This window comes from Lolium rigidum, chromosome 3, assembly GCF_022539505.1.
Source record: "Lolium rigidum isolate FL_2022 chromosome 3, APGP_CSIRO_Lrig_0.1, whole genome shotgun sequence".
Taxonomy (NCBI): Eukaryota; Viridiplantae; Streptophyta; class Magnoliopsida; order Poales; family Poaceae; genus Lolium; species Lolium rigidum.
Genome location: NC_061510.1, coordinates 14,601,792 through 14,629,748, shown reverse-complemented (window position 1 = coordinate 14,629,748; position 27,957 = coordinate 14,601,792). Strand labels below are relative to the sequence as shown.

The 27,957-nt window shown below is 44.9% G+C and overlaps 1 protein-coding gene across 1 annotated transcript in view; it reads left to right on the top strand.

The window, feature by feature from the left end:
- The first annotated feature begins 386 nt into the window (after window positions 1-386).
- Window positions 387-27,957, top strand: part of LOC124694365 (multicopper oxidase LPR1 homolog 1-like) — a 48,287-nt gene continuing 20,716 nt past the window's right edge. The window contains exon 1 of the mRNA XM_047227359.1: window positions 387-516. Coding sequence (XP_047083315.1) covers window positions 387-516 — 130 coding nt within the window. The remainder of the gene's footprint in view (window positions 517-27,957) is intronic.

Sequence of the window (27,957 nt, the reverse complement as noted above, 5' to 3'; positions counted from 1 at the left end):
GAACCCCAACCACCCACTACTCTTCTTCACCGCCTGGTAGGGCGAAGCGTGGGCGCTCCCGGTCGCCACCTCCCGGCTCTGCTCTGACCATGTCGTGTGTGGAGGCACGGCGCCGCACTGGTAGAAGACCATAGCCAACATGGCCGGCGGCGCGGCAGAGAGAAAAATAAGAACCATGCGCAAGATGTAGATTCCTCGACCTCGGGTTCTCGCACCTCCACTGGCGGTCGCCGACATTCCACCTCCGCCGTGCGCTCGTCCTGCGCCTCCGCCGCCTCCTCGCCGGCAAACCGACCGCAATCACGCGCGCGCCCCAAACTTCCAGCGCAAACCGACCACCACAGCTCCGGCGCCTCCACCGCGCGGCCGCTGGCAGACCCACCTCCATGGCCTCCTACCCCTTCTCCATCACGCCGCTGGTATCGCAGCTAGGGACGTGGGCGAGGCCGTCGACGCGCGGGAGTCTGGGCAGGTGGCGGCGCGCAGGAGTCCCGTCCGGTGGCGGCGGCGCAACAGGTTCTTGCCTTCGTGGTTGGTAGGGACGTGCGGGAGGTGGCTATCCTGGGATGAATGGCAAGTTCGTCGCCGGCAGGAGAGGCTGTGGAGGAGGCTGTTACATGACGCACCATAGATAGCAAACTAAAATGCTACATCCACACCCAGCCAGAAGTAAGATCACAAGAGACCAGAGAAAGGGATCAACGAAAAATGCAAGAGCATACCAGAAATGCACACAAGGAAAATAGAGCAGGAATGTACTACAAAATCACATACGTGTCAACCTATCCTTAATCCAAAACAAAATTCAAAAATTGGAGAAAAATGAAGTCAGTTGCTCTTTAATATAGTAGTTATATCGATATAAAAAAACAAAGCTGGATGCTTTTTCAAACAAAAGTTGCAAGGATACTTTCAAAGTTGACATAAGTTTAACATTACTTTCTTTCAAACCTGGTTTAAGATATTCATATAGATATCTGCTTTGATTTTCTCTTATTTCTTTCTTTCTTTATTTTGTCCCACATGTATCTTTCACATCAAACCAAATATGTTCTTCGCCCTATTTAATTGAAAGGATCTCAAAATGTAGGAGTAGAAATGGGAACTAGATAGGAATATAGGTGGAAAACTGAGATTACATATTTATTTCCTTTAGTTGTCGTTTGAAATATAGGATAGAAAAAAGCTAGAGGAATTCAACATCCTACCATAAGCAACTTGATTAGCAATTTAGCATGTGTATACCAAGCAAGGGCAACAAAGTTACCGTGCTACATCGTGTCAAAAGTGCTACTCCTACTATATTGCCAATCTAGTTGCAAAGGGAAAGTTCCTTCTAATAATCCTTTTGGCATATTCTTGTGAATCAAACTCTGCTACAATACAAAATCCTATAGAAACACAAATCTTACACTTTTTCTACAATTATCTCCTGAATCAAAGGAGGCTTAAAGCTGCTTCTTTTTGGCAGACATCAAAACCTTAGTTCATATACCACCTTCCTTGCCGATGGGCACGGCCAATGCGGTGTCAATGTCAGAAACAGCACATGGAGTTGGAGTTTTGACCCGGGCGTGGCAATCAAGGCTGTGCAAGATACATTGCTGGAGCTGGAGTTGCCACCCAAGAATGATGGTCTAAGAGCATCCCCACTCGTTGGCGCTCCCCACGCCCAAATCCGGCGAAATTTTCGTCCGGATTGGAGGAAGATTTGGCGTGGGGAGTAGTAGTTTCCCAGCCGCGTGCCCATGCATAGTCGACGAGGCGAATTTAAAAAACGGAAACTTGACAAACTACGGCTAAAAACGGGTGAATATAGACTAAATTTAATGATATTTATTACATAACGGGCGGAGTTCATACATAGAGGCCGAATTCGACTATATTTCGAATTCGGCAAGGGGAATTCAAATGCTAATTCTAAAACACGGCGCTCTACATGCCTAAATGGCGGTAGAACACCGTGTAGTCGCCGTCGTCGTCGTCGGAGCCGTCGTCCTTCGGCTGCGCGGCCTGGCTGCTGCTGCCCTGGCCGGCGTCTCCCCACCACCCCGGGGATGGCTTGTACATATCGTCGTCGGAGGACTCGAGGTCGACGACGGGGACAGCGACGCCGGAAGGAGGTGTCGCGGGACGGCGGAAGCGCGCGGCATCGACGTTGGTGGTTGTAGCGGCGCGGGCGGCGCGTTGGCGTGCGGCGGCCAGGTCCAGCAGCCGCCGCTGCTGCTCCGCCTCCTGGCGCTCCCAGTCGCGCCTGGCCCAGTCCAGTGCGGCGTCGTCCGCGCGCTTCTCCTCCTCCATGTCCTTCAGCGACCTGGCGATCGCCTCCGCCATCGCGGCGTCCTCCGCGCGCTTCGCCTCCTCCTCGGCGAGCTGGATTGTGGCGGCCTCTTTCTTCGTCCTCTTCCGGCCGCTCTGCGGCGCGGAAGGCTGGTCGCGGATGACGAGGGCGCCGCTGCTGCGCCCTCTGGTCGGCGGCGGAGACGCCGGCTCCTTCTTGACGCGCACCGGCGTCGAAGGCGACGTCGCCTCCTCCCTCTTCACCGGCGCCAAGGATGACCTCGGCGCCGATCCGAAGACGACGAGCCGGCAGCCATGCGCCGTGGCTGCCGGACGTTTCCCGGCGGCGGCTCGCCGATGCCCTCGATGGAGCGGGCATCGTGAGCACCGGGAAGTTGCCGCCCTGGATGTGCTCGAGGACGGCCTCGAGATTCCGGCCCGGCGCGCTCCACCAACGTTTGCGGCCCGCGGAGTTGTTGCGCGGAGGCGGAGGCGGCGGGCCGTCGTACGAGGCGAGCTCCCGCTCCCACCGCCGCAGGAAGTACGAGTTCCACGCCGTGTAGTTGTCGGGGTGGTGGCGTGGCTCGGCGCGCTCCTCATCCGTCATTGTCATCCGCGCCTCCTCGATCTCGATGTCGAGGAGGTCGCCCCGAGGCGGCGGCGGGATTGGTACGCCGCCATGACTCAGCCGCCACCCACCGCCGGGAGGCCTCGTGTCCGGCGGGCAGGGGTACCCCGCCTGGTGGAGGAGGTGCCCCTCCCACGCGTGGAGCGAGCGGCGGGGGAAGCCGTTGTTGGCTGCGCCGTCGTCGTCGGAGAATGCCATCGTCGGAGAGTAGAGAGAGTGGACGGAGACTGGAGGGAGAGTGGAGGGAGAGTGGATCACGGGGTACGCCTCGCTGATACGTCTCAAACGTATCTATAATTTCTTATGTTCCATGCCACATTATTGATGATACCTACATGTTTTATGCACATTATATGTCATATTCGTGCATTTTCTGGAACTAACCTATTAACAAGATGCCGAAGTGCCGGTTCTCGTTTTCTCGCTGTTTTTGGTTTCGAAATCCTAGTAACGAAATATTCTCGGAATTGGACGAAATCAACGCCCAGGTTCCTATTTTGCCCGGAAGCATCCAGAACACCCGAGAGCCGCCAGAGGAGGGCCCTGTGTGCCCCAGATGATAGGGTGGCGCGGCCTGGGCCCTGGCCGCGCCGCCCTAAGGTGTCGTCGCCCCTTCGACCCTCCGAGGCTGCCCTTTCGCCTATATAAAGCTCCTGCGTCGAAAACCCTTACGGAGAAAGCCACGGTACGAGAAACCTTCCAGAGCCGCCGCCATCGCGAAGCCAAGATCTGGGGGACAGGAGTCTCTGTTCCGGCACCCTGCCGGACGGGGAAGTGCCCCCGGAAGGCTTCTCCATCGACACCGCAGCCATCTCCACCGCCATCTTCATCACCGCTGCTGCTCCCATGAAGAGGGAGTAGTTCTCCATCAAGGCTTGGGGCTGTACCGGTAGCTATGTGGTTCATCTCTCTCCTATGTACTTCAATACAATAATCTCATGAGCTGCCTTACATGATTGAGATTCATATGATGATGCTTGTAATCTAGATGTCATTATGCTAGTCAAGTGAGTTTTACTTATGTGATCTCCGGAGACTCCTTGTCCCACGTGTGTAAAGGTGACAGTGTGTGCACCATGTGGGTATCTTAGGCTATATTTCACAGAATACTTATTCACTGTTATGAATGGCGTAGTGAAGTGCTTATTTATATCTCTTTATGATTGCAATGTGTTTTGTATCACAATTTATCTATGTGCTACTCTAGCAATGTTATTAAAGTAGTTTTATTCCTCCTGCATGATGTAATGGTGACAGTGTGTGCATCCGTGTTAGTACTTGGTTTATGCTATGATCATGATCTCTTGTAGATTGCGAAGTTAACTATTGCTATGATAGTATTGATGTGTATTATTCCTCCTACATAAGCATGAAGGTGACAGTGTGCATGCTATGTTATTACTTGGTTTAGTCGTATCGATCTTTCATGCACTCTAAGGTTATTTAAATATGAACATTGAATTGTTGAGCTTGTTAACTCCGGCATTGAGGGTTCGTGTAATCCTACGCAATGTGTTCATCATCCAACAAGAGAGTGTAGAGTATGCATTTATCTATTCTGTTATGTGATCAATGGTGAGAGTGTCCACTAGTGAAAGTCTATTCCCTAGGCCTTGTTCCTAAATATCGCTATCGCCGCTTGTTACTCGTTTTACTGCGTTACTACTCGCTGAGTTACTACTGCTTGTTTACTTCCCGCAATATTACTACCATCAACTGCATGCCGATAAGCTATTTTCTCGGCGCCGTACTACTGCTCATATTCATTCATACCACTTGTATTTCACTATCTCTTCGCCGAACTAGTACACCTATTAGGTGTGTTGGGGACACAAGAGACTTCTTGCTTTGTGGTTGCAGGGTTGCATGAGAGGGATATCTTTGACCTCTTCATCCCTGAGTTCGATAAACCTTGGGTAATCCACTTAAGGGATACTTGCTGCTGTTCTACAAACCTCTGCTCTTGGAGGCCCAACACTGTCTACAAGAATAGAAGCACCCGTAGACATCAAGCACTTTTCTGGCGCCGTTGCCGGGGAGGAAAGGTAAAAGGCACTCATACTTCGGTTCCAGGTAACAGTACTTTTCTGGCGCCATTGTGTGTGTGCTCGAAGCTATTTCCTTTAGACTCTGCAATTGCGACATTTGGTTTCTTGTTTACACTAGTTAGGCATAATGGAAAACAACAAAAATATGAGAGATCTTTATGAACTTTATCTCGAATTAGGACATGATGTGTTTGAAGAAAGAATTAAGAAACCCATGGAACTTTATATGCATGCTAATGGGAATGTTATTACTATGAATGCTTTGAACATCATTGTTGCTAATGCTATGGAAAATTCTAAGCTTGGGGATGCTGGTTTTGATGAGCATGATATTTTTAGTCCCCCAAGCACTGAGGAGAAAATTTACTTTGATGATACTTTGCCTCCTATTTATGATGATTATAATGATAGTAGTCTTTTGTTACCACCTGTTATGGAGGATAAATTTGATTATGATTACAATATACCTCCTATATTTGATAGCTACTTTGTTGAATTTGCTCCCACTACAACTAATAAAATTGATTATGCCTATGTGGAGAGTAATAATTTTATGCATGAGACTCATGATAAGAATGCTTTATGTGATAGTTATATTGTTGAGTTTGCTCATGATGCTACTGAAAGTTATTATGAGAGAGGAAAATATGGTTGTAGAAATTTTCATGTTACTAAAACACCTCTCTATGTGCTGAAATTTTTTAGGGATTTCTATTTTCGTGCCCCTGGTTCGTTAGTTGTACTCAGTTTTCCCCAGCCCCTTAGTTTTTCCTCAGTTTTCCCCTCCCTCTAGTTTGAAACCCGTCGCAGACGCTCAGACGGGAGGGTTGCCGTCTGGTCGGAGGCCTTCACCGTTACCGGTGACGGCTCGGGAGCCGCGTTGGTGTTGAATTGACCGTTTCTTTCGAACTATGTTGATCGTTGACTCGAGGAGCTCACCCAAAGCTTTCCACTCCGCCCGATACTGGAGGAGCTCACACACCGCCCCTCCGCCGCCACGCCGTCCTGCCCTCCTACCTTATGGCGTCGTCCGCCGCCGAGCCGCCCCCACCCCCACCACCACCCCCGGGAGGCGGAGAGGGATCCGCCTCCACCAGATCTAGATCTACCCCTATCGCGGTAGAGTTTGTATATCCGTCTGGTGTACCGACTCTTCCCGTCAGCCGCGGAGAAGATTGGGAATCGGAGGGATCTAACGCATGGATTCCATCTGGGTAAGCATCGTCTGCCTATGTGAATTAACAGTAGGCAGTTTTTGAGCGCCAATCGTTGTTGCTCAACTAACTGCGTTGCTTTTCGAATAGGATTGATCCAGCGCTGGCTTTTCGGCTGGTGGTTAGGCTGGATTCTAGCTTTCCGCGTGATTCTAAACGCCACATGAATGGGTTTTACTTCCCTGCGGTGGTTGCAACCACCATCTCATTGAGGGATTTGAAAGCTAACATCTTCGATAAGTACTCCTGGAGCCCTCGCGATGCAGTTCATTTCGAATATTTCAACAGCACGGAGGGAAGATTGGTTCCACTAATTTCCGACGATGATCTGGGACTTCTTTTTGCTTTGAATGCTTCTTGCCATTTCGGTAAAATTCGTGTCCATGTGGACAGGGGCCAGGCATCATCTGGTGTTCGGGCATCATCAGGTGGTCGGGCATCATCAGGTGGTCGGGCATCATGTCTCTCTACTGCTGCTGCCTCTGCTAATAGTGTGCGTCGCGGCGATCCTTGTAGGTCCACAGCAGCACCATCTGTCCCCGATGCGAGTGGTAGCCGGATCGTTCTCGTGGTCAATGTGGAGGACGATGCGGAGATTGGGGATCGATCTCCGAAGATGATGAGGATGAGTTAATGTTTCCTGAATTGGTAGATCGATGCGATAAGCGGGCAATGGAGGATCAATACATGGAAGATATTGCTTTTGGTGCCAGATTTGATGAGACCGATGATGAAGAGAAGAATGAGAACGATGACAGACCTCGTTTTAGCCGATTACGAAGGTGAAGACTTGCCAACAATTGAGTGGAACAGGGAGGATCCTCGACTTGCAAAAGGCACCGTGTTTCAAACGATGATGGACTGCCGTAATGCAATTACTACATATCACATTCTCACTAAGAATAATTATGAGGTTATTAAAAGTGAGCCAGGTAGGTTCACAATTAAATGCCCATACCCAAGGTGTAGGTTTAGGCTGCATGCATCCACAATGCGCGATGCGGCTTGGTTCAGGTACTACGCCAACCAGTTGTGTATTTAGATCACGGTGTAAAATTTGTTATCTATTACTGACATCCCTTATCATTATGTTTCAGATAAAGGTTAATAAGGAGATCCATAGGTGTCCACCTCTAGGGGGAGAGCTAGAGCTGAAAACAAAGCTAGCGAAGACTAGGTGGTTGGCAGATATAATCCTAGATTGGCTGAGAGAAACTCCTTCACTTGGTCCAACAGCACTCTGAGAAAAGGTGGCTGAGAAGTATAAAGGGATGAAAGTACCTTACATGAGGATGTTCTATGCAAAGGAAATGGCTCTTGACAAGATCAATGGTCCATGGAATGAAAGCTTTCGAGTTGCTTTACACTTTCAAAGCCGAAGTGGAGATGGCTAGTCCAGGCAGTGTTGTAGCAATAGACAAGCATACGGTTCCCTACAAATTGAAAAGCGGGAAGGTAATGCACAAGGAATGTTTTAGAAGGGCTTTTGTTTGTTTCAAAGCTTGCTGGAAAGGCTTTTGGACGGTTGCGGGCCTTATTTGGCCGTGGATGCATCAGCTCTTCATGGTAGGTTTAAAGGACAGCTAGTTGTCTGCTACTGCAGCTTGATGGACATAATTGGATGTTCCCTGTTGCTTATGGAGTTTTGGAGGTTGAGTCGGAGGAAAGTTGGACTTGGTTTCTGCAGAACTTGCGCGACCTTATAGGTCATCCACCAGGACTTGTTATCCACACGAGACGCTTGCAAAGGTTTGGAGAGTGCGGTAGAAGCGATATTCCCGGAGTGGAGCATAGGGAATGTATGCGACACTTGGTACAGAATTTTACAAAGAAATTCAAGGGTAAAGTTTTTACCGACAACCTATGGCCAGCTTCATACACATGCAGCTCTAGGAAGCATATGTTTCATTTGGATGTGTTGTATAAACAAAAACCCGGGGTGAAGGAGTACTTGGATGAACATCATGGTAGGGTGTGGTCAAGAATCCAATTCAATGAAATTTGCAAGGTAGACTATGTAACAAGTAACCTTGCGGAGAGTTTCAACTCAAAGGTCAAGTCATTGAAAGGGCTTATGTTGTGGCAAATATTTGATAAGATTAGGCAGATGATCATGATAAAGATCGATCCGACGTCAAAGAATTGCATCCACAAATTATGTTGGCCATCTCATGCTCCCATCTTTGATTAAGTCTTTGCATGAGAGGGCAAAACAATTGAGGATGCAATGCGTCAGAAAAGGAATGGAGGTTGAGGTAACCTACACTGACAGTAAAAACATGCAGTGGAGGTATCCAGTGAGTTTGGTTGATAGGACATGCCATTGTAGGGGATGGCAGATCCGTGGGATACCCTGCATACACGCATTGTTTTTCATGAGTGTTATAGGGGTAAAGACGGTGAAGTTGATCAGTATGTGTCAGAGTATTTCTCTGTTGCAAAATTTAGGGCTGCATATGCTATGAATGTTCCTACCTTGTTGGGAAAAGACCAATGGATGAAAGTCGATCCAGGCTTCAAACTGTACTCTCCAGTATTGACTAGACCGGCAGGTAGGCCGAGGAAGAATAGGATCAGAGCTAGTGCAAGAGGGTGGTGCACCGATTCGAAAACGTAAGTGCAAACGTTGTGGAATCCCTGGACACATTGCTAGGCTTTGTAAAAATGCAGTTGATCCGGCTTTTGGAATGGAAGATCGGGCGGGAGCGAGAAAATGCGAGAGGAGAATGAAGCAGCAATTCAACTTGAGATTGAAGCAGCAGCTTGATGTCTACGTTCCCCTCCTTTCCCGTAGACGGTGTTGGGCCTCCAAGTGCGAGAGGTTTGTAGAACAGCAGCAAGTTTTCCCTTAAGTGGATCACCCAAGGTTTATCGAACTCGGGGAGGAAGAGGTCAAAGATATCCCTCTCATGCAACCCTGCAACCACAAAGCAAGAAGTCTCTTGTGTCCCCAACACACCAAATAGGTGCACTAGTTCGGCGAAGAGATAGTGAAATACAGGTGGTATGAATATATATGAGCAGTAGCAACGGTGCCAGAAAATAGCTTGCCGGCGTGTAGTTGATGGTGGTAGTATTGCAGCAGTAGTAACGCAGTGAAACAGTAAACAAGCAGTAGTAACGCGAGTAGTATTTAGGAACAAGGCCTAGGGATTACACTTTCACTAGTGGACACTCTCAACATTGATCACATAACAGAATAGATAAATGCATACTCTACACTTTTGTTGGATGATGAACACATTGCGTAGGATTACACGAACCCTCAATGCCGGAGTTAACAAGCTCCACAATAATGCACATGTTTAAGTAACCTTAAGTGTAAGATAGATCAAAACGACTAAACCAAGTACTAGCATAGCATGCACACTCGTCACCTTCATGCATATGTAGGAGGAATAGATCACATCAATATTATCATAGCAATAGTTAACTTCGCAATCTACAAGAGATCATGATCATAGCATAAACCAAGTACTAACACGGTGCACGCACTATCACCTTTGCACACATGCAGGAGGAATAAAACTACTTTAATAACACATCACTAGAGTAGCACATAGATAAATTGTGATACGATGCACATTGCAATCATAAAGAGATATAAATAAGCACTTCACTACGCTCTTCAACGAGTGAATAAGTACTTCGTGAAATATAGCCTAAGAGACCCACACGGTGCACACACTTGTCACCTTTACACACGTGGGACAAGGAGTCTCCGGAGATCACATAAGTAAAACCCACTTGACTAGCATAATGACATCTAGATTACAAGCATCATCATATGAATCTCAATCAATGTAAGGCAGCTCATGAGATTATTGTATTGAACTACATAGGAGAGAGATGAACCACATAGCTACCGGTACAGCCCCGAGCCTCGATGGAGAACTACTCCCTCCTCATGGGAGCAGCAGCGGTGATGAAGATGGCGGTGAAGATGGCAGCGGTGTCGATGGAGAAGCCTTCCGGGGGCACTTCCCCGCTCCGGCAGGGTGCCGGAACAGAGACTCCTGTCCCCCAGATCTTGGCTTCGCGATGGTGGCGGCTCTGGAACTTTTCTCGTATCGTGGCTTTCTCCGTAAGGGTTTTCGATGCAGGGGCTTTATATAGGCGAAGAGGCGGCGCAGGGGGTCGAAGGGGCGCCCACACCATAGGGTGGCGCGGGCCCAGCCCCGGCCGCGCCACCATGTCATCCGGGGCCCACAGGGCCCCCTCCGGCGGCTCTCGGGTGTTCCGGATGCTTCCGGGCAAAATAGGAACCCGGGCGTTGATTTCGTCCAATTCCGAGAATATTTCGTTACTAGGATTTCTGAAACCAAAAACAGCAGAAAACAGGAACTGGCACTTCGGCATCTTGTTAATAGGTTAGTTCCAGAAAATGCACGTATATGACATAAAGTGTGCATAAAACATGTAGATATCATCAATAAAGTAGCATGGAACATAAGAAATTATCGATACGTTGGAGACGTATCAGCATCCCCAAGCTTAGTTCTGCTCGTCCCGAGCGAGTAAAACGATAACAAAGATAATTTCTTAAGTGACATGCCATCATAAACTTGATCATATTGTAAACATATGTAATGAATGCAGCGATCAAAACAATGGTAATGACATGAGTAAACAACTCGAATCATAAAGCAAAGACTTTTCATGAATAGTACTTCAAGACAAGCATAAATAAGTCTTGCATAAAAGTTAACTCATAAAGCAATAAATCAAAGTAAAGGTATTGAAGCAACACAAAGGAAGATTAAGTTTCAGCTGTTGCTTTCAACTTGTAACATGTATATCTCATGGATAATTGTCAACATAGAGTAATATAACAAATGCAATAAGCAAGTATGTAAGAATCAATGCACAGTTCACACAAGTGTTTGCTTCTTGGGATGGAGAGAAATAGGTGAACTGACTCAACATAAAAGTAAAAGAAAGGTCCTTCAAAGAGGAAAGCATCGATTGCTATATTTGTGCTAGAGCTTTTATTTTGAAAACATCAAGAGAGTATAAAAGTAAAGTTTTGAGAGGTGTTTGTTGTTGTCAACGAATGGTAGCGGGTACTCTAACCCCCTTGCCAGACAAACCTTCAAAGAGCGGCTCCCATTTTATTTTATTTTTGAGTGGCACTCCTTCCAACCTTTCTTTCACAAACCATGGCTAACCGAATCCTCGGGTGCCTGCCAACAATCTCATACCATGAAGGAGTGCCTTTTTATTTTAGTTTTATTATGATGACACTCCTCCCCACCTTTGCTTTCTCAAGCCATGGCTAACCGAATCCTTCGGGTGCCGTCCAACAATCACATACCATGGAGGAGTGTCTATTTTTGTTAATTAATTTGGGACTGGGAATCCCATTGCCAGCTCTTTTTGCAAAATTATTGGATAAGCGGATGAAGCCACTAGTCCATTGGTGAAAGTTGCCCAACAAGATTGAAAGATAAACACCACATACTTCCTCATGAGCTATAAAACATTGACACAAATAAGAGGTAATAGCTTTTGAATTGTTTAAAGGTAGCACTCAAGCAATTTACTTTGGAATGGCGGAGAAATACCATGTAGTAGGTAGGTATGGTGGACACAAATGGCATGAATATTGGCTCAAGTATTTGGATGCATGAGAAGTATTCCCTCTCGATACAAGGTTTAGGCTAGCAAGGTTATTTGAAGCAAACTCAAGTATAAAATGGTGCAGCAAGACTCACATATAAACATATTGTAAGCATTATAAGACTTTACATCGTCTCCTTGTTGTTCAAACACCTCAACCAGAAAATATCTAGACTTAGAGAGACCAATCATGCAAACCAAATTTTAACAAGCTCTATGTAATTATTCATTAATGGGTACAAGGTACATGATGAAAGAGCCTAAACAAAATCTATATGAGCACAACAATTGCCAAGCTTCACATTATTCAAGACATTATACCAATTACTACATGTAGCATTTCCCGTTTCCAACCATATAACAATTAACGAAGCAGTTTCAACCTTCGCCATGAAAATTAAAAGCTAAGAACACATGTGTTCATACGAACCAGCGGAGCGTGTCTCTCTCCCAAACAATCATTTATTCAAACAAAAACAAAAACAAAAACATACATATGCTCCAAGTAAAGTACATAAGATGTGACCGAATAAAAATATAGTTTCAAGAGAAGGAACCTGATACTTTGTCGATGAAGAAGGGGATGCCTTGGGCATCCCCAAGCTTAGATGCTTGAGTCTTCTTGAAATATGCAGGGATGAACCACCGGGGCATCCCCAAGCTTAGACTTTTCATTCTTCTTGATCGTAGTATATCATCCTCCCCTCTTGACCCTTGAAAACTTCCTTCACACCAAACTTCAAGCAAACTCATTAGAGGGTTAGTGCATAATCAAAAATTCACATGTTCAGAGGTGACACAAACATTCTTTTCACTTCTGGACATTGCACAAAACTTCTGAAAGTTAATGGAACAAAGAAACTCATTCAACTTAACAAAAGCGGCAATGCGAAATAAAAGGCAGAATCTGTCAAAAGCAGAACAGTCCGTAAAGACGAATTTAAAGCTGGCACCAGACTTGCTCAAATAGAAAAACTCAAAACTAATGAAAGTTGCGTACATATCTGAGGATCACGCTCGTAAATTGGCAGATTTTTTCGAATTTTCTACAGAGAACTGTGCCCAGATTCGTGACAGACAGCAATGTTGTTTCTGCGCAGCGATCCCAAATATAACATCAACTTTAACATAGAAACTTTACTTGGCACAAAAACATGATAAGGAGAGGTTGCTACAGTAGTAAACAACTTCCAAGACACAAATATAAAACAAAGTACTGTAGCAAAATAACACATGGGTTATCTCCCAAGAAGTTCTTTCTTTATAGCCATTAAGATGGGCTCAGACAATTTTTGGTGATGCACCCGCAAGAAATAGTATTTGAAGCAAAAGAGAGCTTCAAGAGGTAATTCAAAACACATTTGAGCCTAACATGCTTCCTATGCAAAAGAATCTTATACACAAATGAATTCATGAAGAGCAAAGTGGCAAGCATAAGAGGATAAAACACGAGTAACTTAAAGATTCTCAACATAAAGAGGGGAAACTTAATATTATTAAGATGCATATAACCATATTTCCCTCTCTCATAATAACTTTCAGTAGCATCATTGATGAAATCCACAATATACCCGTCACTTAAAACATTCTTATCATGGTTCATATGCATAGAAGTATCATTAATTTTGGCATAAGAAGAGTTATTCTCATTAATAGTAATCGGAGCAAGATTATTATCAAGAATTTGAACATGGTAAACAAGTTGCATATTAAAAGAATTGTTTTTGGCAAGCCCATCATAACTATGACAAGTTTCATAAGGATAATTGTAGCATGTGTCATATACATCTCTACAGCAATTATCTAAACCTGAATATGTAATATCATCATTTTCACTAAAAGTAGAAGTCTCAAATATAGGATCTTCAAGCACAGCATCCCCAAGCTTAGGGCTTTCAATATCATCGTTTAAGGGGACATGAATAATGCTATCATCATTACTTTCATAATCAGTACCAAAGAGATTTCCAATATCAAAGGTAGTGTGCTCATTCAAATCATGATCGCTAATGTATGTAAAGGGCATAGGAAGATCATCGTATTCAGATTCATTATCACAATAATCATTAGGAGCAACATACTTACGGTTACCTAGCGTTATCTCATTCACGCGGGGATACGCCGTTACCTCTTTCTTTTTATTCTCCTTCTTCTTCTTCTTCTTCGTTCCCTTCTTCTTCTTCTTCTTCTTCTCTTCCTTCTCCTCATTCCCTTCTTTAGGAGGAAGAGGCTTGAAGGGTGGCTTGTCCGCATAACCTGATTTACTTTTAGAAACAATAGAAGAAACTTGGGAGGATCCCTCCTTCTCATTAATTAGTTGAAAACACACAGCAGTCCTATCATATTTCGGCAAGGTGTCATCTTCTAAAATATTTTGTATGTAAGTATTTGTATGGCTATTATCAATGCAATAAGAAAGACAACCATGCAGGACATCATCAATATCAAGATCGTTAATATTTAACAAAGAAATTTTTCTTGACAACTCTTCATACTTCAAAAATAAGGTAAGTTCATCATGCTTATTAGGAGTAATTTCATCATCACAATACAAATTTGCAGCACTCATGGGGTTTGAATTATCATTGGAGGAACATTGAAAATTAAAATGACCAACTCTATGGCAAAGTTCACAAATAAAAGGATAGAGGGCACACACTTTTTCTCCAAGATCATCTAGAGCTCTAGACCACTTTCTAGTTTTTTCATTTCTGTGATGGATACAATATTCATCTTCTATTTGATTAATTCCACAAGGTCTATGTATTCCACAAAAATTAACATGCTTATAGGAAATAGCATTCTTAGGAGTTTGAGCATGCTTATTGCAATCATTAACAACAATGTCATTTTTCATACAAGCCTCTTTAAAAGGTTCATGATACTTATCAAAATTCTTTTTAGGCAATTCTAAATGAGAAGCGAAGGCTTTATAAAGATTTGCAGCAACTTGAGAGTCAAGACCATAAGTAGCACTCATATTTCGAAATTTACCACTATCCATGAAAGTTTCAATGCATTCATAATCATAATTTATACCTGACTCTTTACCTTTGTCGTTCTCCCAATCTTCAGCGTTCTCCTTAATCCGATCTAGAAGGTCCCTTTTAAACTCTTCTTTATTGCTCGTGAATGATCCAGAACAAGTAGTATCCAGCAAGGTCTTATCTTGAAAAGAAAGTCTTGCATAGAAATTATCAATGATGATATTACCTGGAAGCTCATGATTGGGGCATTTGAGCATTAAAGTCTTCAATCTCTCCCATGCTTGGGCAATACTCTCTCCATCATGAGGCCAAAAATTATATATATGGTTTCGATCTTTGTGAATTTCACTTGGAGGATAGAACTTGGAATAAAATAGAGGCACAATATCCTTCCAATCAAGAGAGCGCCCGTCCTTCAACGAGTTCATACCAATGCGCCGCTTTACCGGACGACGACATATCAAATAATTTCTTTCTAACTTCATCCATTGAAATACCTGCACACTTGAATAACCCGCATAATTCATGCAAAAACAGTAAATGATTACTAGGATGGACGAGTTCCATCCCCTTCATAGCGGTTATCCATAACACGTTCAATAATTTTCATAGGTATTTTATACGGAATACTTTCAGCAGGTGGATTTAAAATATCAGAAGCATCATTAGAGTTATCGCATATGGGAGATAAAGCATTATCAGAGCAAAATATTTCTTCCAAAGCGGAGGAGCTAAAAAGATTATTTTTATGTAAACCCGCTTCCCCAAGCTTAGACTTCTTCATAGCATTAGCAGTAATTGCATTCATACTAATAACATTGCTACTATCATGTAAATAAGGTTCCATAGGTTTTTTAATTTTTGTATCAAACCATCCATGTCTTAAATCGGGAAATAGAATAAGAAGCTCACTAATTTTTTTGTTGTTTTCCATTATGCCTAACTAGTGAAAAATAAAAACAAGAAACAAAAAGATGTAATTGCAGAGTCTAAAGGAAATAGCTTCGAGCACACACACAATGGCGCCAGAAAAGTACGCTACACCGGAACCGAAGTATGAGAGCCTTTTACCTTTCCTCCCGGCAACGGCGCCGGAAAAGTGCTTGATGTCTACGTTCCCCCTCCTTTCCTGTAGACAGGTGTTGGGCCTCCAAGTGCGAGAGGTTTGTAGAACAGCAGCAAGTTTTCCCTTAAGTGGATCACCCAAGGTTTATCGAACTCGGGGAGGAAGAGGTCAAAGATATCCCTCTCATGCAACCACTGCAACCACAAAGCAAGAAGTCTCTTGTGTCCCCAACACACCAAATAGGTGCACTAGTTCGGCGAAGAGATAGTGAAATACAGGTGGTATGAATATATATGAGCAGTAGCAACGGTGCCGAGAAAATAGCTTGTCAGGCGTGTAGTTGATGGTGGTAGTATTGCGGCGGTAGTAACGCGGTGAAACGATAAACAAGCGAGTAGTAACGCGGTAGTATTTAGGAACAAGGCCTAGGGATTACACTTTCACTAGTGGACACTCTCAACATTGATCACATAACAGAATAGATAAATGCATACTCTACACTTTTGTTGGATGATGAACACATTGCGTAGGATTACACGAACCCTCAATGCCGGAGTTAACAAGCTCCACAATAATGCTCATGTTTAAGTAACCTTAAGTGTAAGATAGATCAAAACGACTAAACCAAGTACTAGCATAGCATGCACACCTGTCACCTTCATGCATATGTAGGAGGAATAGATCACATCAATATTATCATAGCAATAGTTAACTTCGCAATCTACAAGAGATCATGATCATAGCATAAACCAAGTACTAACACGGTGCACGCACTTGTCACCTTTGCACACATGCGGGAGGAATAAAACTACTTTAATAACACATCACTAGAGTAGCACATAGATAAATTGTGATACGATGCACATTGCAATCATAAAGAGATATAAATAAGCACTTCACTACGCTCTTCAACGGTGAATAAGTACTTCGTGAAATATAGCCTAAGAGACCCACACGGTGCACACACTTGTCACCTTTACACACGTGGGACAAGGAGTCTCCGGAGATCACATAAGTAAAACCCACTTGACTAGCATAATGACATCTAGATTACAAGCATCATCATATGAATCTCAATCATGTAAGGCAGCTCATGAGATTATTGTATTGAACTACATAGGAGAGAGATGAACCACATAGCTACCGGTACAGCCCCGAGCCTCGATGGAGAACTACTCCCTCCTCATGGGAGCAGCGGCGGTGATGAAGATGGCGGTGAAGATGGCAGCGGTGTCGATGGAGAAGCCTTCCGGGGGCACTTCCCCGCTCCGGCGAGGGTGCCGGAACAGAGACTCCTGTCCCCCAGATCTTGGCTTCGCGATGGTGGCGGCTCTGGAACTTTTCTCGTATCGTGGCTTTCTCCGTAAGGGTTTTCGATGCAGGGGCTTTATATAGGCGAAGAGGCGGCGCAGGGGGGTCGAAGGGGCGCCCACACCATAGGGTGGCGCGGGCCCAGCCCTGGCCGCGCCACCATGTCATCTGGGGCCCACAGGGCCCCTCTCGCGGCTCTCGGGTGTTCCGGATGCTTCCGGGCAAAATAGGAACACAGGCGTTGATTTCGTCCAATTCCGAGAATATTTCGTTACTAGGATTTCCGAAACCAAAAACAGCGAGAAAATAGGAAGCGGCACTTCGGCATCTTGTTAATAGGTTAGTTCCAGAAAATGCACGAATATGACATAAAGTGTGCATAAAACATGTAGATATCATCAATAAAGTAGCATGGAACATAAGAAATTATCGATACGTTGGAGACGTATCACAGTTCAACATGAGGAGATTGAAGCAGCAAATGCAGAGGAGATTGAAGCATCAGTTCAACATGAGGAGATTGAAGCAGCAAATGCAGAGGAGATTGAAGCAGCAGTTCAACATGAGGAGATTGAACCAATGGATCGAGAGCAGAGGGAACAGATGGATGTAGAAAGGCTTCAACCGATGAGTCCAGAGGAGAGGGAACGGTATAATCGAGATTGCCTCGATAGTTGTAAGGCCATGTGTGATGCACACTTCGAAGAGCTCATGGCAGAAGAAAAAGCACAAGCTTCGCAGAAGAAGAAGAACAAGAAAGAGGGCAAAAGGAAGGTAGACACCGGTAATATCCCTGGTAGGGTTACCGGAGTAAGGTGGTGGCCCCGGCGAGTCACACCAGGAGCAAGAGAAAGATTTTATTCTGAACAACTAATTTGAATTTGTATGAACAATTTGTATTGGGGTTCCCTTTGTATTGGGGTTCCCTTTGTATTGAACAATTTGTATTGGGGTTAACTTTGTATTGGGGATGCCTTTGTGTTGAACAATTTGAATTTGTATGAACAATTTGTATTGTGGTTCCCTTTGTATTGGGGATCCCTTTGTGTTGAACAATTTGAATTTGTATGAACAATTTGTATGCCACATTTAAGCCACATTTAAGCCACATTTATCATTTTAGGGTTTTAGGGTTTTAGGGTTTTAGGGTTTTAACATTTTAGGGTTCAAATCAAAATAATTCAAAACATGGTGGAACCTTCCCATGGAGCCTTGTTATGTTACCTACAACCTAGAGAAATAATAATGGAAAAGGAAATATAGAGATATGAAGTTTTTATGCCAAAAGCTTCAAAACCACTTCCTAGTCCATGAGCTACTAGATATGAAGATGCAGGGCTTTCTGCTCAATACACCTCCCAAATACCCACTATGCTTACAAACTTTGTCCAAATGAGTCCAAATTCGTCACACTTGTGTATATTTGAGTTGCAAACAATATCTAGTCGGCCAAAATGTAATATATTGTTCAAATAACACAATTTTACAATTTTTATGCCAAAAGCTTCAATTTCCCTTAGTCCGTTTATTATTTGGGTGCCCCTGTTTTACTTAGTGTTACTCAGTTTTCCCCTCCGGGCCCACTTGTTTTACTCAGTCATACTCAGTTTTGCCCTTCCGATAAACATTTCCTCACTTTTCCCCCTCTCAGTTCTACTCAGTTTTCCTAACTTGTACTCACTGGCTGATCTCTGATTGGTCGAGATGTATGTCACACGGATCTTGGTTGGATGAAAGCTCAACGAACGATTGCACCGTTCGATCATTTTTGATCGGACGGCACTGTATCTCTCTCTACCACGATGGACGCATACGGAGACAAGAGCAGAGCACATACCTACCAACCACGGCGGTCGCATATTCCAGTCGCATCCTCCTCTCTCTAACCGTGCTTGCGGCGGCGCGGATCTAACCGTGCTTGCGGCGGCGTCCGGCGGCGCGGATCTAACCGTGCGTGCGGCGGCGCGGATCTAACCGTGCGTGCGGCGGCATGCGGCGGCGCAGATCTAACCGTGCGTGCGGCGGCGTGCGGCGGCGCAGATCTAACCGTGCGTGCGGCGGCGTGCGGCGGCGCAGATCTAACCGTGCGTGCGGCGGCGTGTGGCGGCGCAGATCTAACCGTGCGTGCGGTGGCGTGCATCTAACCGTGCGTGCGCCGTGGATCTAAGAGTGCCGGTGAGGATCTAACCGTCAGAAATAGTTGAAATGTCTCTCTCTGTCTCACTTTCGATTCTATTCTCAGATCCGTTGAATGATGAAGAACACCAAGACGGCGGCCGTGCCGACAGTGGTCATCGATGCCACGAACATTGAAGCCATCGCCTACAACATCGCTTCGACGGCGCAGACCCAGCCTTCAATGTCGGAGCCTGTTGATGTCTCACTTCCGGTGCCGAGAGTGCGAATCGATGCCAAGACGATTGAAGCCATCGTCTACAACCGCGCTGCAAAGCCGCCGATCCAGCCCTCCGTAGATCCGTCGCTGATGAAGTACACCAAGACAGCGGCGGTTCCGACACTGGTCATCGATGCCACAAACATTGAAGCCATCGCCGATAACATCGCTTCAACGTTTGATGGCGCAGATGACCACCCCTCAGCCGCCCGTCGTCCTGGCCTTTCTTGCCCATCGCTGCGCGGCCGTGTTCGACGCCGCAAATTGGGATAAATTATTATAAATTTGTATTTTTCAATTTCCAAATGGGATAAAATTGTTCACTACTACCTCTGTCTCAAAAAAAGCTTCTTCACGTTCTTGATGTGTCCATGTACATCCGTATGTATGATTTGAATTCTATCCCAACTTGATTGGGAAGATATTGATATGTATTTGATCCGGAGGCTGGTACATGCTTTCACTTTTGGGATCCCTTCACTTTTATAAAATGTTCATGCATGCTAAAATTATCGTGCGCATTACTTAGCACAAGTAGGAAATTGTACACCGAAATACGGTGCTTAGAGCCACAACAAAATACAGTGGTTAGAGCCATCTACTGAATAACAATTCTATACTAAATCGTCTACCAGAACCACATAACTGCTAGGACAGGGATGACACCTAATAAAACTGCACAGATGAATATACTTTTCTCCTCTCCCATCACTTTAAGTTCATGTTCTAGATTTTCTACCACTTGATCAAATACGGCAAGATCTGTCTCAACTCTCAACTTCTCCTTGCGAATAAGCTCCGAATTCTTCTTTTCTTCCTCCACAATACGCTTCAGCTCGAATATCATCGAGTTTTTACGGGCCAATTCATCACCTAAATTTGCCACCTTCTCCTCCAAATCCATCCTCTCGGCTACACCACCGGGTTGATTCATCTTGGTATGCAATGTACCATGGATCATCGGCTTGCACGGCTAACTCGTAACAATAATGGAAAAAAGAACAACTGAAATCACCCCAACGAGGCCATGGCGGAACTTCAAATTCAACGGTAGTACAGAGAGCTGAAGCTATATACCCGCACTTCCGACGAGGTAGGAGAAGTAGAACGTGGCCACGACATGATCGAATCCCCACCCTCGCCGGTGTACCCGCTACGACGAGACATTAAGGACTATTTCGTACCTGCAAACTCCAATAAATTACGGGAACCGAATCGGTTAGGGGGCGGGGGAGGCGAAGCGGAGGTCTACCAATTGGTGCGCGGAACAAATCCCGGTCGTCGTGGGCGGCGGATCCGCTTGCGGCGGACTTTCCTGCGGTGGGTACAATGCGTGCGGACGAAACAAGTGCTCGGAGCCGTGGTTGACGTGCAGCGCCGCATTTCGTCCGGCGCCGCCGGAGGCAGAGCCGGCGGCGCGACGAGGCGCCGGCGATGGCTGCTCCGTCCGACGGTGGGGAACGAGCTGCCGGCGGTTCTCCGGTCTAGCTTAAGAATAATTAATTAGCGAACTTGTTGCTTCTCTCTATGATATTCTCTAAAGACATATATCGAGCGGCAATATATGATTTTTTCTCTCTAAATAAATAGACGACCCCACTCGGTCATTGGCTGCGGCAGCCCACGGAGCGGCAATATATGTCTTTTACTTGAAAAATAGACGACCCCACCGGTCATTGGCTGCGGAGGCCCCACGGAGCGGCAATATATGAGTTTCCCTAAATAAATAGACGACCCCACTTGGTCATTGGCTGAGGCAGCCCCACGGAGCGGCAATATATGTCTTTTACCGAAAAATAGATGACCCCACCGGTCATTGGCTGCGGAGGCCCCACGGAGCGGCAATATATGAGTTTCCCTAAATAAATAGACGACCCCATCGGTCATTGTCCGAGGCAGCCCCACAGAGCGGCAATATATGTCTTTTACTGAAAAATAGACGACCCCACTGGTCATTGGCTGCGGAGGCCCCACAGAGCGGCAATATATGAGTTTCCCTAAATAAATAGACGACCCCACCGGTCATTGGCTGAGGTAGCCCCACGGAGCGGCAATATATGTCTTTTATCGAAAAATAGACGACCCCACCTGGTCATTGGCTGCGGAGGCCCCACGGAGCGGCAATATATGAGTTTCCCTAAATAAATAGACGACCCCATCGGTCATTGGCTGCGGCAGCCCACGGAGCGGCAATATATGTCTTTTACTCGAAAAATATACGACCCCACTGGTCATTGGCTGCGGCAGCCCTATAGAGCGGCCCCATTTGTCATTGGCAGCACCGCGTATAAAATCATGAAATAAAACGGGCCACACGTCAGCGATAGATGGATGGCTGCTCCGACGTGTCTCCTGACCCTACCCGTCAGCACGAGACGGTCGGGGAGGAGCTGCCCCTGTGCGGCCCCACCCGGTCGGACTAACGGTCAAGGCCTCTGACCTGACGGCTACCGGCCGTTCCAGCACTTGTGCGTGTTTCAAACTAGAGGAGGGGAAAACTGAGGAAAAACTAAGGGACTGGGGAAAACTGAGTACAACTAACGAACCAGGGGCACGAAAATAGAAATCCCAATTTTTTAAGCTACACTTGTTTTATCTTTCTATGCTTGTTGCATTATGCTTCTTGAACTTGTTTATTTACAAGATTCCTATGCATAGGAAGCATGTTAGACTTAAATGTGTTTTGAATTTGCCTCTTGATGTTCTCTTTTGCTTCATTGTCTATTCTCATGAGTGCATCATTAAAACTGTTGAGCCCATCTTAATGGCTATAAAGAAAGAACTTCTTGGGAGAGAACCCATGTGTTTTTTTTACTACAGTACTTTGTTTTGTATTTGTGTCTTGGAAGTTGTTTACTACTGTAGCAACCACTCCTTATCAAGTTTTTGTGCCAAGTAAAGTTTCTATGTCAAAGTTGATGTTATATTTGGGATCGCTGCGCAGAAACAGCATTGTCTGTGCTGTCACGAATCTGGGCACAAGTCTCTGTATAAAATTCGAAAAAATCTGCCAATTTACGAGCGTGATCCTCGGATATGTACGCAACTTTCATTAGTTTTGAGTTTTTCCATTTGAGCAAGTCTGGTGCCATTTTAAAATTCGTCTTTACGGATCTGCTCTGTTTTTGACAGATTCTGCCTTTTATTTCGCATTGCCGCTTTTGTTAAGTTGAATGAGTTTCTTTGTTCCATTAACTTTCAGAAGTTATGTGCAATGTCCAGAAGTGTTAAGAATGATTGTGTCACCTCTGAACATGTGAATTTTTGATTATGCACTAACCCTCTAATGAGTTTGCTTGAAGTTTGGTGTGAAGGAAGTTTTCAAGGGTCAAGAGAGGAGTATGATATACTATGATCAAGAGGAGTGAAAGCTCTAAGCTTGGGGATGCCCCGTGGTTCATCCCTGCATATTTTAAGAAGACTCAAGCGTCTAAGCTTGGGGATGCCCAAGGCATCCCCTTCTTCATCGACAAAGTATCAGGTTCCTTCTCTTGAAACTATATTTTTATTCGGTCACATCTTATGTACTTTACTTGGAGCGTCTGTGTGTGCTTTTATTTTTGTTTTGTTTTAATAAGTTCATCCTTGTGTGGGAGAGAGACACGCTCCGCTGGTTCATATGAACACATGTGTTCTTAGCTTTTAATGTTCATGGCGAAGGTTGAAACTGCTTCGTTAATTGTTATATGGTTGGAAACGAGAAAATGCTACATGTAGTAATTGGTAAAATGTCTTGGATAATGTGATACTTGGCAATTGTTGTGCTCATGTTTAAGCTCTTGCATCATATACTTTGCACCCATTAATGAAGAAATACATAGAGCTTGCTAAAATTTGGTTTGCATAATTGGTCTCTCTAAGGTCTAGATAATTTCTAGTATTGAGTTTTGAACAACAAGGAAGACGGTGTAAAGTCTTATAATGTTTACAATATGTCTTTTATGTGAGTTTTGCTGCACCGGTTCATCCTTGTGTTTGTTTCAAATAACCTTGCTAGCCTAAGCCTTGTATTGAGAGGGAATACTTCTCATGCATCCAAAATCCTTGAGCCAACTATTATGCCATTTGTGTCCACCATACCTACCTACTACATGGTATTTCTCCGCCATTCCAAAGTAAATTGCTTGAGTGCTACCTTTAAAATTCCATCATTCACCTTTGCAATATATAGCTCATGGGACAAAATAGCCTTAAAAACTATCGTAGTATTGAATATGTACTTATGCACTTTATCTCTTATTAAGTTGCTTGTTGTGCGATAACCATGCTTCTGGGGAACGCCATCAATTACTCTTTATTGAATATCATGTGAGTTGCTATGCATGTCCGTCTTGTTTGAAGGATCTGCCACCTTAATGATTGGAGCATGCAAATTGTTAGAGAAGAACATTGGGCCGCTAACTAAAGCCATGAATCATGGTTGAAGTTTCAGTTTTGGACATATATCCTCAATCTCATATGAGAATAATAATTGTTGCTACATGCTTATGCATTTAAGAGGAGTCCATTATCTCGTTGTCCATGTTGTCCCGGTATGGATGTCTAAGTTGAGAATAATCAAAAGCGAGAAATCCAAAATGCGAGCTTTCTCCTTAGACCTTTGTACGGAGCGGCATGGAGGTACCCCTTTGTGACACTTGGTTGAAACATGGCATTGCGAAGATCCGGTAGTCCAAGCTAAGTAGGACAAGGTGCGGGCACTATTAGTATACTATGCATGAGGCTTGCAACTTGTCAGATATAATTTACATAACTCATATGCTTTATTACTACCGTTGACAAAATTGTTTCATGTTTTCAAAATAAAAGCTCTAGCACAAATACAGCAATCAATGCTTTCCTCTTTGAAGGACCATTCTTTTACTTTTATTGTTGAGTCAGTTTACCTATCTCCCTCCACCTTAAGAAGCAAACACTTGTGTGAACTGTGCATTGATTCCTACATACTTGCATATTGCATTTGTTATATTACTTTATGTTGACAATATACATGAGATATACATGTTATAAGTTGAAAGCAACCGCTGAAACTTAATCTTCCTTTGTGTTGCTTCAATACCTTTACTTTGATTTATTGCTTTACGAGCTAACTCTTATGCAAGACTTATTGATGCTTGTCTTGAAGTACTATTCATGAAAAGTCTTTGCTTTATGATTCACTTGTTTACTCATGTCATTACCATTGTTTTGATCGCTGCATTCATTACATATGTTTACAAATAGTATGATCAAGTTTATGATGGCATGTCACTTAAGAAATTATCTTTGTTATCGTTTTACCTGCTCGGGACGAGCAGAACTAAGCTTGGGGATGCTTGATACGTCTCAAATGTATCTATAATTTCTTATGTTCCATGCCACATTATTGATGATACCTACATGTTTTATGCACATTATATGTCATATTCGTGCATTTTCTGGAACTAACCTATTAACAAGATGCCGAAGTGCCAGTTCCTGTTTTCTGCTGTTTTTGGTTTCAGAAATCCTAGTAACGAAATATTCTCGGAATTGGACGAAATCAACGCCCGGGTTCCTATTTTGCCCGGAAGCATCCGGAACACCCGAGAGCCGCCGGAGGAGGGCCCTGTGTGCCCCAGATGATAGGGTGGCGCGGCCTGGGCCCTGGCCGCGCCGCCCTAAGGTGTCGTCGCCCCTTCGACCCTCCGAGGCTGCCCTTTCGCCTATATAAAGCCCCTGCGTCGAAAACCCTTACGGAGAAAGCCACGGTACGAGAAACCTTCCCGAGCCGCCGCCATCGCGAAGCCAAGATCTGGGGGACAGGAGTCTCTGTTCCGGCACCCTGTCGGACGGGGAAGTGCCCCCGGAAGGCTTCTCCATCGACACCGCAGCCATCTCCACCGCCATCTTCATCACCGCTGCTGCTCCCATGAAGAGGGAGTAGTTCTCCATCAAGGCTTGGGGCTGTACCGATAGCTATGTGGTTCATCTCTCTCCTATGTACTTCAATACAATAATCTCATGAGCTGCCTTACATGATTGAGATTCATATGATGATGCTTGTAATCTAGATGTCATTATGCTAGTCAAGTGAGTTTTACTTATGTGATCTCCGGAGACTCCTTGTCCCACGTGTGTAAAGGTGAAAGTGTGTGCACCATGTGGGTATCTTAGGCTATATTTCACAGAATACTTATTCACTCGTTATGAATGGCGTAGTGAAGTGCTTATTTATATCTCTTTATGATTGCAATGTGTTTTGTATCACAATTTATCTATGTGCTACTCTAGCAATGTTATTAAAGTAGTTTTATTCCTCCCGCACGATGTAATGGTGACAGTGTGTGCATCCGTGTTAGTACTTGGTTTATGCTATGATCATGATCTCTTGTAGATTGCGAAGTTAACTATTGCTATGATAGTATTGATGTGTATTATTCCTCCTACATAAGCATGAAGGTGACAGTGTGCATGCTATGTTAGTACTTGGTTTAGTCGTATCGATCTTTCATGCACTCTAAGGTTATTTAAATATGAACATTGAATTGTGGAGCTTGTTAACTCCGGCATTGAGGGTTCGTGTAATCCTACGCAATGTGTTCATCATCCAACAAGAGAGTGTAGAGTATGCATTTATCTATTCTGTTATGTGATCAATGGTGAGAGTGTCCACTAGTGAAAGTCTATTCCCTAGGCCTTGTTCCTAAATACTGCTATCGCTGCTTGTTACTGTTTTACTGCGTTACTACTGCTGAGTTACTACTGCTTGTTTACTTCCTGCAATATTACTACCATCAACTGCATGCCAGTAAGCTATTTTCTGGCGCCGTACTACTGCTCATATTCATTCATACCACTTGTATTTCACTATCTCTTCGCCGAACTAGTACACCTATTAGGTGTGTTGGGGACACAAGAGACTTCTTGCTTTGTGGTTGCAGGGTTGCATGAGAGGGATATCTTTGACCTCTTCCTCCCTGAGTTCGATAAACCTTGGGTAATCCACTTAAGGGAAACTTGCTGCTGTTCTACAAACCTCTGCTCTTGGAGGCCCAACACTGTCTACAAGAATAGAAGCACCCGTAGACATCACTCGCGGCGAGCGGAGCGGCGTATATAGGTGCGGCTGGCGCGGGGGATTAATGCGGCGTGGAGTGCGACGCGTCCGCGGCGAGCTGACCGGCGGCAGCCTTTGACCGCGTGGAGTGCGCGCGGAAGACGATGCGTGCGCGGAAGACGATGACATTAACTCGCCGCGTGGACGGCGAATGCAGACCGGCGGCAGGCTTTTACAGCGTGCGGAAGACGATGCGATGAGGACGACGATCGGTTTCTCTCGCCGACAAGTTGGGGCCACCAGACGCGCGGGAAGTTTCCTCGGTATTTCCCGCGCTTTCGTTTCGTCCGGAGTCCCCGAGCGCTCCCCGGGGGGCTGGGGATGGCGTGGGATCGCCGGATGAAATTAGGCCCAATTCCGGACGAAAACGAGGAACCGGGGGCGCGACTGGACCGAATTATGCCGTCCGGATGGAAAAAAGATGCCGGGGGCCTCGTCGGGGGGACGAGTGGAGATGCTCTAAAGGCTGTTGAGCCAGAGTGTACTTGGCAGGGACCAATCAGCGGTGTGATTAAAATCAATATGGATGGTGTTGTCAATGCTCAGGAAGCTGTTGGTGGAAGTGGGGGTGTCGCAAGGGATGTTGTAGGTCTCTTCATGGGAGCATGATGTAAAGCTTACCCAGGCATTGTCGACCCCCTAACAACAGAGGCTTTGGCGTTTCGAGACGCTGTGCTGTTTGCTCGGGCTCACAATTTCAGACAGGTTATGTTTGAGACTGATTGCTCGGAGCTAGTTCGACATTGGGAAGCAAGAAGGAGGAACCGTCCTCTAATTGCCCCGCTCCTCGATGAAGTTAGTGTGTTAAGCTTAGATTTTCAAGTTTTCTCTCTCTCTTTTTCTCGTCGTTTGGCCAATAAATCTGCACATGAGTGCGCACGTTTTGCGTGTTTGCATAATCTGTCAGAAGAATGGACCGAGGCGAGCCCAGTTTTCCTTCAAAACAGCCTTAGAGCTGATTGTAATGGCAGTGGGGTGATTTAATAAAGTTGTGGGTGTTCTTAAAAAAAACTTTTTCTAAATACGGATGTATCCACAACTAAGATATGTCTAGATACATATGTATCTAGATAAAACTAAAACACCTATTTTTGGACAGATCTAGTATTAAAATATTATTCATAAGTAATAGACCCCAAGGTCTCTCCCAATGCCTTCATTTTTTAGCACACTATCATAGAAGGTACAAGAACTTAAAATACCACTTCCCCCATGCACTGAGTTTCGTATGTATGACAAATTACATTTAGCATATTTAGAGGTTATACTTACATTTCATTGAGGCGGTAACTTATTCTTACCTATGAAACATGCAAGATACAATGTTTCTC